At 35.0% G+C, this 13,885-nt stretch overlaps 1 protein-coding gene across 2 annotated transcripts in view; it reads right to left on the bottom strand.

Moving 5' to 3' along the window:
• kif1b (kinesin family member 1B) overlaps positions 1 to 13,885 on the bottom strand; it is an 83,316-nt gene that overhangs the window by 7,663 nt on the left and 61,768 nt on the right. For both annotated transcript variants that reach the window (XM_067371670.1, XM_067371671.1), the window contains 12 exons: positions 12,656 to 12,785; positions 11,987 to 12,131; positions 11,742 to 11,832; positions 11,436 to 11,554; positions 11,141 to 11,196; positions 6,692 to 6,800; positions 5,910 to 5,976; positions 4,175 to 4,259; positions 3,902 to 4,007; positions 1,095 to 1,209; positions 877 to 1,010; positions 382 to 443 (listed from right to left, as the gene is read on the bottom strand). In XM_067371670.1, coding sequence (XP_067227771.1) covers positions 382 to 443; positions 877 to 1,010; positions 1,095 to 1,209; positions 3,902 to 4,007; positions 4,175 to 4,259; positions 5,910 to 5,976; positions 6,692 to 6,800; positions 11,141 to 11,196; positions 11,436 to 11,554; positions 11,742 to 11,832; positions 11,987 to 12,131; positions 12,656 to 12,785 — 1,219 coding nt within the window. The remainder of the gene's footprint in view (positions 1 to 381; positions 444 to 876; positions 1,011 to 1,094; positions 1,210 to 3,901; positions 4,008 to 4,174; positions 4,260 to 5,909; positions 5,977 to 6,691; positions 6,801 to 11,140; positions 11,197 to 11,435; positions 11,555 to 11,741; positions 11,833 to 11,986; positions 12,132 to 12,655; positions 12,786 to 13,885) is intronic.

Below are 13,885 nucleotides of genomic sequence, written 5' to 3'. Positions count from 1 at the left end.
AATACAGTATTATTACAACTAAAAATAACCATTTTAATATATTTTAAAATTATTCCGGTGATGGTAAAGCTGAATTTTCAGCATCATTATTCCAGTCTTCAGTGTCACATGATCCTTCAGAAATCATTCTAATATGCTGATTTGGTGCTCAAAAAACATTTCTTATCATTATCAATATTGAAAACAGTATGCTGCTTAATATATTTGTGGAAACCGTGATATATTTTTTCCAGGATTCTTTTATAAAGGTTCAAAAGAACTGCATTTCTCTTTTGTAACATTATAATAAATGTCTTTCTTGTCACTTTAGATCAATTTAATGCATCTGTAAAAAATGTTAGTATTTATAAAAAAAAAAAAAAAAAAAAAAAAAAAAATTACCTGGGCTTCCTGTGTCGGCTATTTTGCACAAGCTAAGCTCATAGATTCCAGTCACTTTATTACTGTAATGGAAAGACATAAGAAAGCAGTATCAGCATAGTTTCTAAACGCAAAGGAAATTCATGTGCATGTGGAGAGGACACAGATTTCAAGACTTTAATGATAGTTGAAGCTTAAGATGTCCATCAACATTTTCTTTGATTAGCATCATGATTTCTGCTTAACATTTATATGAATGTGTAACAGACTGTTGTCCTGTAACTGGTCATCATTTAATTTTTAAAATTCCCTATCATATTTACTTAATTTTAAAAAATCCTACATGAAAGAAATTTATTTAAATTCTATTAATATTCCATGTAGACTTTCAGAAATGAGGTCAAATTTGACAAGATTTGCTAAAAAAGTTTTAAGTCAACTAACCATCAGACAAATTTGAGCTTTTTTTTTGTGGTAAAATAAATAAAATAAGCTCTCTCTCTCTCTTTTTTTTACCAGTCAGGGGTTTTGGAGTAACCACTGCCGAACAGGTTCCTCAGGGAGCGTGGAGGAGAGATCTTGGCATCTCTGGAGTAGAAGACCATGCAGATGTCCTTAGTAATGATGGCAGGCTGGATGCAGTGATCAAGCTGCAGGGGAGAGGTTAGCACACACGTCAATGCTGTAACACTTGCTTTTAAAGAACTAGTCATTTGAAAAGAGACATGGCTGACCTCCAGATAGGCTGACAGGGTCATGTAAATCTTCTCTCCATAGGGAGTGACACGGTTCAGCAGGAGAGAGTTGTGCAAGGAACTGTCCCAGACAGCCTCGAACCGGTAGAATGTCCTGAGAACGGAGAAATACATTCGATTTTAGGATATGGAAACGATATGAATCCATGGAAGGATATTTACTGGTGTTTAAGTGATTAGTTACGCTGCACACTATTTTTTGAGCACGTGTTTGAGTGTGGATGTGCTTAAAGACAACATGAAATGATATTCACAACCCATTTTAAGACATTTCTGTGTGAAACAGAATATACAATAACAAAAACAAAAAAAAAAATGTAAAGAAGGATTTAGCTACTCAGAATTTACTGGATTCATGAAAATTATTACATTTACACTACCATTCAAAAGTATGAGGCCAGTATATATTTTTTATTTTATTATAGAAATTCAGCAAGGATGCATTAAAATAATCAAAAGTGACGGTTAGGACTTCTGTTTTAAATAAATGCTGATCTTTCTATTCATTAAAGAATCATGGGAGACAAAATATGTCACGGTTTCCACAAAAAAAGCATATTAGAATGATTTCTGAAGGATCATGTGACACTGAAGACTGGAGTAATGATGCTGAAAAAAAATTCAGCTTTATCATCACAGGAATTAATTACATTTTAAAATATATTACAATAGAAAAGTTATTTTAAATTATAATATTATTTCACAATTATTGTTTTACTGTATTTTTGATCAATAAATGCAGGCTTGGTGAGAGCATAAGAGACTTCTTTCAAAAACATAAATAAAAAAATCTTACTGACCCCAAACTTTTGAACAATATCGTACCTGAACAATTGTCAAAACAAACATTTTTGTCTTTTTATTTAACATGCACCGTTCAATTATTCCCAAAAAGGCCAAAAATATGTATTAAAAGTAAAAATTAAGTAAACAGGTTACATTTTTTATTTCATGTTGACTTTTAGCTGCACATATGACAGTGAAGCATAAGGCTACAATAAATATATTAGCTATGCTGCCTGCAAATGTTCAGCTAACAGATGGTGCTAATGGACAGACAACCTCACTGTGAAAAACATGAGGTGCAATGACAACTGTATCACACGCTGCTAGGAGATCTCTGTGCTTAAATAGTTTGTTGATGCGTTCAAGTCACAGTGATCAACACAACACAAGAGTGTCGACAGGTGCTGCATTATTAGTGATCTGGCGTGAGCTTGAAGCGGACTGTGAGGAAGCAGTGTGTATGTGTGTGACTCAGAGCTACAGCGATGTGAAGACTAGAAGCAAAGGCATACGATTTATATGAACGGACACATGGAGACAGAGAAAGAGATTCTCACAGGTGACTCATCCTCATATTTTCTTGGATCTCTTTCTCCACTCCCTCACCTCCCTTTCTCCTCCTTATTTCACTGTTTAAATGGCACATAGATTCACAAAGGCTTGTCTGCGTCTGTATCTAGACTCATTATTTCAGATTTCAGCTGCTAACAAGCCAAATGTAATAATACAGTGAATGTAGAGTATAATCAAATGAAATGTTAGATCTACATTCATTCAGGAGCTTTGCTCTCTTTGTTAAAGACATGTGGTGGCAACAGCTCATCTACTTAATAGTTTTAAGGTGAGATACTACATGCAAAAGCAAAAAAAACAAACATATAAATACATTTTATATTATAAATATATTATACATTTTATTAAATAAAGGTTGTCTTAGAGTAACATAGAAAACATAATACATCTCATATAATATTATATATTAATTTTGCCAATTTAATAGACCATTTTATCTTTAAAAAAAAGGGGGAAATGTATGTTCATCATTTACATACACATTAAAACAAACATTACATTATTGCATGTAACAAAAGGGTTTGAGTTTTGGTCTGTTGATGATTATATTTAAACAAATGTTGAGTCTAAGTCACTTAATATGCTTTTTTTTTTTTTTTTTTTTTTTTTTACATGTGATAATGTGATGCCTAATTTCCATATATCAAAAGTTGAAATGGCAAGGGCCAATAAAATAAAATTTAGATTTTGCATTTACTGATTCTTTTTTGCATATTCAAGAGTAATACTTCACCTTAATTCATACTATTATGTAGAATGAGTTAAGAGAGAAGCAGAAAAACACTGACACAGATGCAGTACATAGGTCTGCTACTGTTACGCCTACAGATCACAAACGTCTCATAAAGCACTTTGATGGTAAAAATGCTTTATGATCAGGTGGTTCTGATACCTAGCAATATCGCTATCAATACAAAGGCTGAGCAAAACCAAGAGTCCAACCGCAGCAGGAAAAGGACGAGAACAAAAAGAGAGACAAAACAAGCAGAAACAGTCAGGCAACAGAAAATCATAAGACAAAAAGCAGCATTCAGATTAAACTGGCAAAGGAAATAAATGAGCAAAAGAGAGAAGAAAGCAAACTGGCATCATTAAAAGAACACAACATGCACATTTTCAAAATAAATAGAGCTGTACAGGGCACTGTGCTTATTGGTTAAATTGCTGTTTGTCTTTTGGTCCACTAGATGGCTCTCTTGATCCCTGCAGGATTTTTCCCTCTCACTGACGCCAGCGGTGACTCATGTTCAACATGCTCTCCTGAATTCTAAGCAGTTAGGTAGATTCATTTGCATTAGGTGAGTAGAGCATTTGCAGACCTGCCACTGACTGCAGACAGATAAATTTAACTTAATACTTGATTTAATAGGCCCTTTACTGGGAAAAGGTGCTTAGGTTGTCGACTGAAGAGAGCGAACACAACATACCTGCTGGAGTTGTGGGAAGATTTCAAGTTTTTAGCTGAGATGATGTTGAGAGACAGAACTGCGTCTGCAGCTGAATCATCCACTTCTGGTTTATTCCTGATTCGACCTACAACAGACACAATAATCAATGTCAGATGGCTGTAGCCTTTACCATACACTTTATAAAGCTGATGTTTTACGGTCCTGGCTGCTGATTGGCCAATACAGCATTCCAGCTGCGCTAATAGGAATTAGATGTTCTATTTAAGATTTCAGAACACAATTTGTACTGACCAACAACCAGCTCTCTGACGTCCTTCCAGTGCAGCTCGCTGCCCTTCTCGTGGATCAGAGTGACTGTTATTCTACGTTGGATGCCCTGAAAGTACAAGCAACACAGGTTACTAAAAGCAATCTCAATTTGAATCATTTATATGCCCTTGGCTAAGGACAGTGAACATGATCCTTAGGCTAAACTACAGATTTCCTGACTGCAAATGCAGAGAGAATTTAATATTAATAGAACATAGAGACAGAAGAACACAAGACCAGAGTGCATTGCAATGCAGACATCTATGAAAATCGAAAGCATTGATAACAGAAGTAAAAATTCAATCATAATTGCTATATTATTATCCAATTTATTATGCATAAATGCGTTATCTAAAATACAATTGGTTTTGCCTATTTTTTTGTCATCATTCCAGTACAATACTGTTTCTCCAGTTACATATTTTTTTTAATTATCAATATATATAAATATATATATATATATATATATATATATATATATATATATATATATATATATATATATATATATATATATATATATATATATATATATATATATATATATATATATATATATACACAGTACAGTCCAAAAGTTTGGAACCACTAAGATGTTTAATGTTTTTAAAAGAAGTTTCGTCTGCTCACCAAGGCTACATTTATTTAATTAAAAATACAGTAAAAAACAGTAATATTGTGAAATATTATTACAATTTAAAATAACTGTGTACTATTTAAATATATTTGACAAAGTAATTTATTCCTGTGATGCAAAGCTGAATTTTCAGCATCATTACTCCAGTCTTCAGTGTCACATGATCCTTCAGAAATCATTCTAATATGCTGATTTGCTGCTCAATAAACATTTATGATTATTTTCAACAAACAGTTGTGTACTTTTTTTTTTTTTTCATGATTCCTTGATGAATAGAAAGTTCAAAAGAACAGCATTTATCTGAAATACAAAGCTTCTGTAGCATTATACACTACCGTTCAAAAGTCTGCGGTCAGTAAGAATTTTTATTTTTATTTTTTTGAAAAGAAATTAAAGAAATTACTACTTTTATTCAGCAAGGATGCATTAAATCAATCAAAAGTGGCAGTAAAGACATTTATAATGTTACAAAAGATTAGATTTCAGATAAACACTGTTCTTTTGAACTTTCTATTCATCAAATAATCCTGAAAAAAAATATTGTACACAAATATTTTGTACAATTGTACACATTAAATGTTTCTTGAGCAGCAGATCAGCATATTAGAATGATTTCTGAAGGATCATGTGACACTGAAGACGCTGAAAATTCAGCTTTGATCACAGGAATAAATTACTTTGTGAAATATATTTAAATAGTACACAGTTATTTTAAATTGTAATAATATTTCACAATATTACTTTTTTTACTGTATTTTTAATTAAATAAATGTAGCATTGGTGAGCAGACGAAACTTCTTTTAAAAACATTAAACATCTTAGTGGTTCCAAACTTTTGGACTGTACTGTATTTTATATATATATATATCTATCTATATATCTATATATATATATATATATATATATATATATATATATATATATATATATATATATATATATATATATATACACACACACACACACACACACACACACACACACAGTACAGCAAACTAAAGCAAAAAGAAAAACTGTAACGAATCATTGTTACTCCTATCCATGATTTATACTCGTATTAGTGAAAGCCAGAATAAATACCTGGTGCAAAAGGTACGTGCCATGACAGGGAAGACCTCCTGTGTGATCTACTACTGCTGGGATATACCTACAATAAACATCATATGGTTTATATATACAAACAGCCTTTAGAGCAACATTTTTAAATCAGTGTTTGTACAGATACTGTAAAATAAAATTCCAGGACATTCAAGGACTTTTCAAGCACTACTTATTTGGTTTTCAAGGACTACAATCAGAGATCTCACTTATCATACAAGAACTTTTTTAAATTTTAAAAAAGGTAAATAGACAAATAAAAATAAACTAATTAAACAAAAATGGTACAAATAAAGTGCAGCACATGCAATGACTGTGGTAACTTTAACCATTGAAAGGATACTATAACAAAGATCGCTTTCCTTATTCAAACTGATTTTTTTCCCATGAATGAAAGCTGTATCATATACTGTACTTGGATATTTATATGAGCAATATTACGCTCATAATAGCCATGTGAAATGGCTCTAAATGACGGGCTGCAGCATTAATTTGGTGTGAAAAGATTGTTTTATCGCTAAAACACTAATTTCATATATATCGTCTTTCAATAATTCAAGTGCTTTTCATAAATATGCATGTTTTCAAGGGTTTTCCAGGACTTAAATTTCAAAAAAAATCAAATTCAAGTACTTCAAGCACCTTATATGAACCCTGTTAAATATACAAATTCTCTTTAAATGTTGCTAAAGGAGATGACTGAGTAAAACCATTTTAACCAGAAATTTTAGGCTAGTATGTAGATGTCAATATGGTTCACTTACTCTCCAGTGGGCTCCAGTTCACTGATCTCGAACCAGGCCAGCAGGTCATACTTGCTCACACACTGACCCAGGTTGGACTTGGTAATGGTGTTTAGTTTGGTGGCTGGCACTGCAAGGTAAGTGGAATATAAATAGGGCAGGAATATGGAGCACCAAATGGCTGATGTATTTAAATTAGCCTAATTTTTTTTACTAAAAAGGCCAAGTTCTATTAAAAATAATGCTGAACATTACAGAAAAACAATATGCGCACAAATCGCGTAATGTGAGAAAACACAAAGCATCAGCTTAAAGGAGGGTCATTATGTAGACTTTGGAAAATCGGCCACAAGAAACTCTATACTACATCGGGAAAATCAATACAGCTGATGTGCTCCTAAAACTGCAACTAAGGGGTGGCACTCCATTTCCTGCAGCGGCCTGTATTTTTTAGGTGGGAGACAACTGTGCTGGGAAAAAGCTGCAGGAAATCTTATGCTCAGAGATGGAAGAAAAACACTTGATGTTCGTAATTTGTGAAAAAAAAAAAAAAAATCTTGAGGGAAGCTAGCAAGAGAATATGGAAAACACCAAACATGATTTAATTAGCACTACTGTTTCAAAAGGAGACACAAAGCAGCTGTCATTGCAGTCTAGCTCAACCAGGGAAGGAAAAAAAGGGAGAGTGACACTTAAAAACACAGCAGCTGAAGGAAAAGTTTATATAGCTTATCTTTGGCATCAGGAATATTAAAAGAACGTCGACTTTGGATTCTGTCATTGGGTAGGGAAGATGGACTACACTAGGTCACAGTACATTAAAGCACAGCACAGAGCCAATCACTATCAATCTAAACTACTATGCGCCTCTGAGGCTCTGTACCAACCGTCGTGTTTGGGCACTCTGAGAACGGGGCTGTTGGGTATAGGGAGGAAGGGGAAGTGGGACAACTCATCTACCCCTTCCTCCAAACTGGCGACGGCAGTGGAAGCCAGTGCGTTTGCGTGCTCCGAGAGCGTGTCCAACACTTGGCCGTGCACGTACCCGCTCATCAGGTACCTGATCAACTCAATCTTACGTGCATGGTCTGGGCGGATGACCCAGGTGAGAGTGGTGAGGATGTGGATTGAAATAAAAAAGACAAAGATGGAGTTATATGTGAGAACTGGAAAAGATAAAGAATGTAGGGGCCCAAAATGTATTTGGACACTTAAAGTCCACTTGTAGTCAATAATTTTATCCCTTAAAACTAATCTCTGATCACAAAAATGACATATTTTAAAGTTTTTTTCCTTTGAAAAAAATCGTCATGCCTTAAAGTAGCTTGAATGTAACGCTACACCCTTGTTTCATTTAGCATACACGGAACCATGAATATGCTAATTAGCTCCGCCTCCACTCACTCCCACCAGCTCAGAGATCCTCTCGGTCAACTTACTGAGGTAAACGCTGAACAATGGTACAGCATCGGACACATAACGGTAATTAATATGATTAGCCTTTTGCTTGACTACATTATCAAACAGCTAATAATGTGTTGCTAATGCTACACAAATCATGTTTTCGCCATCTCTGAGTCAGACAGCTGTCTTCTAACAATCAGTATCCTTAGAAACGCTTTGAACACCTGAGAACGTCAGTGGAGAAAGGCATATAGTTCATCATAACATCTTAATATATACATCATACAACCACTATATTGTTAAATATACCCGTTTTTTTCTTCTTCATATCAACAGAAAAATATACCGGGATAAACTGGCTTCTCTTGAGACTCCACTGCTTTAGATCGGTCATAGTTTAAGATATGCTAAAGCCTGCCAGCACGTTGATGTGATTGCTTATAAGATAGTTTGTGACGGAAGAAACTCCAGCTATTTCAAACCGCGTTTTTGAAACTGTCTTTAGATCACTGGTGTTTTAAAGAGAAAATACTCAGCAATGGTGTTGACTTATGAATCTGCACATGGTTAGTCTTAAAGCATATTAAAAACACTACATAGACATATAAACAACATTAAAAACTTGATTTTCACCACAGGGGGACTATACTAAATATCTCTGCATCAAACTTAATGGCAATTATTTTAAAGAAAGATAAAAATATACAGGTGCTGGTCATATAATTAGAATATCATGAAAAAGTTCATTTTTTTATTGTAAATTATTTTTCAAAAATGAAACTTTCATTTATACTAGATTCCCTACATGTCAAGTAAAACATTTCAAAAGTTGATTAGAGCATACAGCTAATGAAAGTCCAAAATCCAGTATCTCAAAATATTAGAATATTTACATTTGAGTTTCATTAAATGACCATCCCTACAGTATAAATTGCGGGTATCTCTTGTTCTTTGAAACAACACTAATGGGGAAGACTGCTGACATGGCAATGGTCCAGGAGACAATCATTGACACCCTCCACAAAGAGAGTAAGTCACAGAAGGTCATTACTGAATGTTGTGGCTGTTTACAGAGCGATGTATCAAAGCATATTAAATGCAAAGTTGACTGGAAGGCAGAAATTGGGTAGGCAAAGGTGCACAAGCAACAGGGATGACCACAAGCTTGAGAATACTGTCAAGTAAAGCCGAATCAAACACTTGGGAGAGCTTCACAATGAGTCAAATGAAGCCGGAGTCAGCGCATCAAGAGTCACCACACTCAGACATCTTCAGGAAAAGGACTACCAAGCCACTTCTGAAACAGAAACAATGTCAGAAGCATTTTACCTGGGCTAAGGAGAAAAAGAACTGGATAGTGAACAGTGGTCGAAAGTCCTCTTTTCAGATAAAAGTAAATTTCGCATTTCATGTTGAAATCATGGTCCCAGAGTCTGAAGAAAGACTGGAGAGGCACAGAATCCAAGCTGCTTGAAGTCTAGTGGGAAGTTTCTGAAGTTAGTAATGATTTGGGGGGCCGTGACGTCTGCTGGTGTTGGTCCATTGTGTTTTATCAAGTGCAAAGTCAATGCACCATCTTCCAGGAGATTTTGGAGCACTTTATGCTTCCATCTGCTGACAAGCTTTATGGAGATGCTGATTTCCTTTTCCAGCAGGACTTTAGCACCTGCCCACAGTGCAAAAACCACTTCCAAGTGGTTTGCTGACCATGATATTACTGTGTTTTATCGGCCAGCCAACATGCCTGACCCCTGAATCTATGGGATATTTTCAAGAGAAAGATGAGAAACAGTCGATCCAACAATATACAGATGATCTGAAGGCCCAATAGTGCCTCAGCAGTGCCACAGGCTGATCACTTCCATGCCACACTTCACTGATGCTGTAATTTGTGCTAGGAGCAAGTCATTTGCTGTAATATGTGCTGCCGACCAAGTATTGAGTGCACAAATGAACATACTTTAAAGAACTTGAACTTTTCTGTTTTGAAAATCCATTTTTTGATTGATCATAGGAACTATTCTAATATTTTGAGATACTGGATTTTGGATTTTCATGAGCTGTATGCTCTAATCATCAAAATTTAATATAAAAATATATATAAAATAAAATACATAAAATAAAAAACTTTTGAAATGTTTTACTTTACACGAAGAGAATCTAGAATATATGAAAGTGATATATGAAAACCTTTTCACGATATTATAATTATATGACCAGCACCTCTATTTTAGTTCATTTTAAATTAGCTGGTGACCATTCAAATTCAATTCTAAGAAGCTGTATTAAAGGCAGATGCTGATGAAACACCCTAAATAAAAAAAATATCACCTATTTCCCAGGTGTTCACATTGTTTTGTCTAATCCTCATAAATACCTTGCAACTGTATAAGAATATTTTTAAAAATGCATGAATGGCACCTGGAGACTTGAAACAATCTCAAGAGTTCTTTAAATGAGACTGTATACATATGACAGGTGTTGGAGGTTTTTAAACACACTGCATCTACAATCTATAAATCACAAACAGCACTACAGCTTTTTCCAATTATCCCCAGCTGAGCTGTAGCACCATTGGATTCATATTGCAATATAAAAGACTGACAGCTCTAGGTGAAGATCAATATGCCATCAGAATGGATGACACTTCAAGGCTGCAGCCTTTGTTTTATTTTTGGTCGCAAAGGGAGATTTGTACTCTATCAAAAAACAACACACTGGACAGGAACGGCTGACAGCTGCGTCTTTCAAACTGACTTGCCGCATAAATGGAATCCGAAGTCCTTTTGAGAGGAGATAACCGTATCAAACAAAAGAGCCAGAGATTACAGCATTATTGCAAATCGAGGTAGCTCCTTGTTTAATGAATCTTGTAATAAATTACACTAATAATTAGAGGGGAGATAGAGGATCATACATGCTCTGGGCGAGGATTATTTAAGGAATTGCTTTATTGTTACTTATGCAAATTTAAGACCCTTCAAGCTGACTTAATGAACATGTAATGTTCTTTATGAAGACAAATGAAGATGTCATTTTTGAGTTATATAGCAGTTGCCATCATACCTGGTTTAGACAGAGGCATAGGTGGGGGGTAGTACTTTCTGGAAGGCTGAGAAGGGCTACAAAGAGAAGAAAATTAAATCAGAACTCTTACAACACTGTAAAAACTATATAAGATTTGATATTTGACAATTCTAAAATGTCATTCCTTTAAAAATCAGCCAGAGAAAAACACAAATTTGAAAAGCCACCCTTAATGTGGTTACGTCCCTGAAATGCACTTAAAACAGTGAATAATTTCATGATAAACATAAGATAATGTTTATCAAATATGTAAAACTGGACAACAGGTTATTACCTGACCAATTCCTGTCCATGAATGTGCAGTGGGTGCTGTTGGTAATGGCCGAACACTTCAAACACAATTGGTTTGGTCTTTATGTACTCAATAAAGGACTCCGTCACTTCCACTGAGATCTGGATGTGAAAACCGAATAAATAAGTTGACAACACATTCATATTTGCCTAAAGATGATAGATAATTCTATATACGCATCTAGCCTGATTAAATATTTTAATGAGAACAACTCTGAGGTGGTTATACCACCATAATGTTCATTTTCCTCCTTAAAACCTGATCTCTTTAGCTGCATTCAACACTTACATTCTGTACGTGGTAAAAGCCCAGCGGGGCACCTTTGCCTATGTTCTTCAGCGGCTCTGTGCTGAAGGCCTCATCGTGACGATGGAGGAAACTGTTGGCAGCATGAGAGAGGATTACTGAGAGAAGCGTGACTGTGCGTTTGCGTGATTTATGTGAAGGTGTGTGTGTGTGTGTGTGTGTGCTCTGTCTGAATAAAGACCAATGAGACGGTAAAGAAGGGTTGCTATGGAGACAGGCTGACTCACTTGAATTGGCAGAAGATGTCTGCGTACTCAGGCGGGATGCTGCTCGCCTGCAGAACGGTGACGCGGAAAGTGAAAATACTGCCCACTTCCAGATGCTCTGCCAAACCATCACCCAGTTTTGTGTCCACGTTCCCAAGCTTCAGGTCTTTTAGACACAAAAAACATGTGTAAATATGCACAATATTAGTGTTTTATGTAAATTAATCTTTACATAATGTGAAATTGTAGATGTTAGCTGATTTTCTTGGGCATTCCCTGTAATTTTACTTTACTTTGTAGAACCATCTAATTCTATTTAAGAAATATATATATAAAAAAAAATCATAGATGCTGAATTAAACTGAATGTTTTTTACTACTACTATTTCTACGGTGCAGAATCATCTAATTTTATAAAAAGAAATATATACTGCAAAAAATGTAGGTTGATAGTTATTTGATATTATTTAATGTTTTAATAAACAACATCTAAATCTGTTTTCATGGTCTTTGTATCAATTATATTGACCTGTTAAAACCTGCTAGAAGAATCGATTTGGTCCTAAAGCTTTCAAAACACTGAGGCAGTGTAAATCAAATGTCTGGATGTGTAAGCATTTCTTTTCACTCAGACTGAATGGTTTTGTTCAGAGCTCAGGGGTTGCCAGCTGGCATGTGCATCCACACTCACCCATGTCATTTATTCTGTTCATTTCTTCTGAAGGGGTGATGACCTCTGAACTTTGACCTTGACCTTCCACAATACGCAGCTCTTCCAAAGAGAGACCAGAGCGGGTCATGACCACGGAGGAGAAATCACTCTGGATGGTGTTAGAGTAAAAGAGAGAGGGGAAAAAAAGAGGAAATAAGGCAGCGATCATCAAAATGTCTCAGTATAAGCATAAACAACCTTGTACAAACTAGTACAAATGTCAAGCTCGAGACAAGATCAAATTTTAAACTTCAAATGTTCAAATATTCAGTCTCTTAGTATCAATCTCAACATTTGTGAAAAAATGTTTCATTGGTTTGTATTTATGAACAGGCTTTAAAATGCGCCACTTAGTTAAATATTCTAAATAATATCGTATATCATATCATAATATATTATACTACAGGGCTGTTTGAATCTGACTGGTTGATGAAAGTTGTAAGGTCTGCAAGTGTTTTCAGGGAAACACAAGGCTAAAGTAGTTCTAGGCAAGTCTTGACCGCATTACATGTCTCTTACTCTCGCTCTCTTTCCCACTCAAACGCACAAACGTAGAGTACAGACACACAATCGCACAGAAACATGTCAGCACTGCTCTGACGATTTTATCAGTAAAATAGTTTAGTAACTTAAAAGCTACATGACATTTTTCACTAGAAAGGTAATAACAGCGCTGTTCTTGAAGCAGATAAACTTACAGTTTTGCTATTATTCGGGATGCTGTTGCCGAACACTATTGAGAGACGCACAGACTCAGGTCATTCACACATGCTTAATCACTCTCTATCTCTACCATAACTGCGTTAATAACTGTATTAGTCTGCTATCAATGGCTCAAGCCTCTGTTACTAGCTCTAAAATGATGTTTTGGAATTAGCAACGGAGGCATGTAATGAGATGCGTATGAAATCATTCCCACACACAAGAGTGTTTTAAGGACAAAAACCTGACAAATGTCTTGAAATACAACATTTGAACAATGTCTTGTGGTGTGGAATAATTAACTCCGGTCCATTGAATTATTAGAAATAATGCACACCTGAGGTATAATTGGTGTTCATTATTTTCTAATAATTCAACAGCATGCCAATTATTTCTTACATTAATATAATATAATATACACATGAATTGTGAATATTATACAGTATATCTCACAGCTCCTATCTACTTGAATAGGCAAAGCCTGTAATCTTTAAAGGTGCCCAAGAA

This window comes from Chanodichthys erythropterus, chromosome 20, assembly GCF_024489055.1.
Source record: "Chanodichthys erythropterus isolate Z2021 chromosome 20, ASM2448905v1, whole genome shotgun sequence".
Lineage (NCBI taxonomy): Eukaryota > Metazoa > Chordata > Actinopteri > Cypriniformes > Xenocyprididae > Chanodichthys > Chanodichthys erythropterus.
The sequence above is the reverse complement of the archived record's forward strand: the minus strand, read 5'-3'. Positions and strand labels throughout refer to the sequence as shown.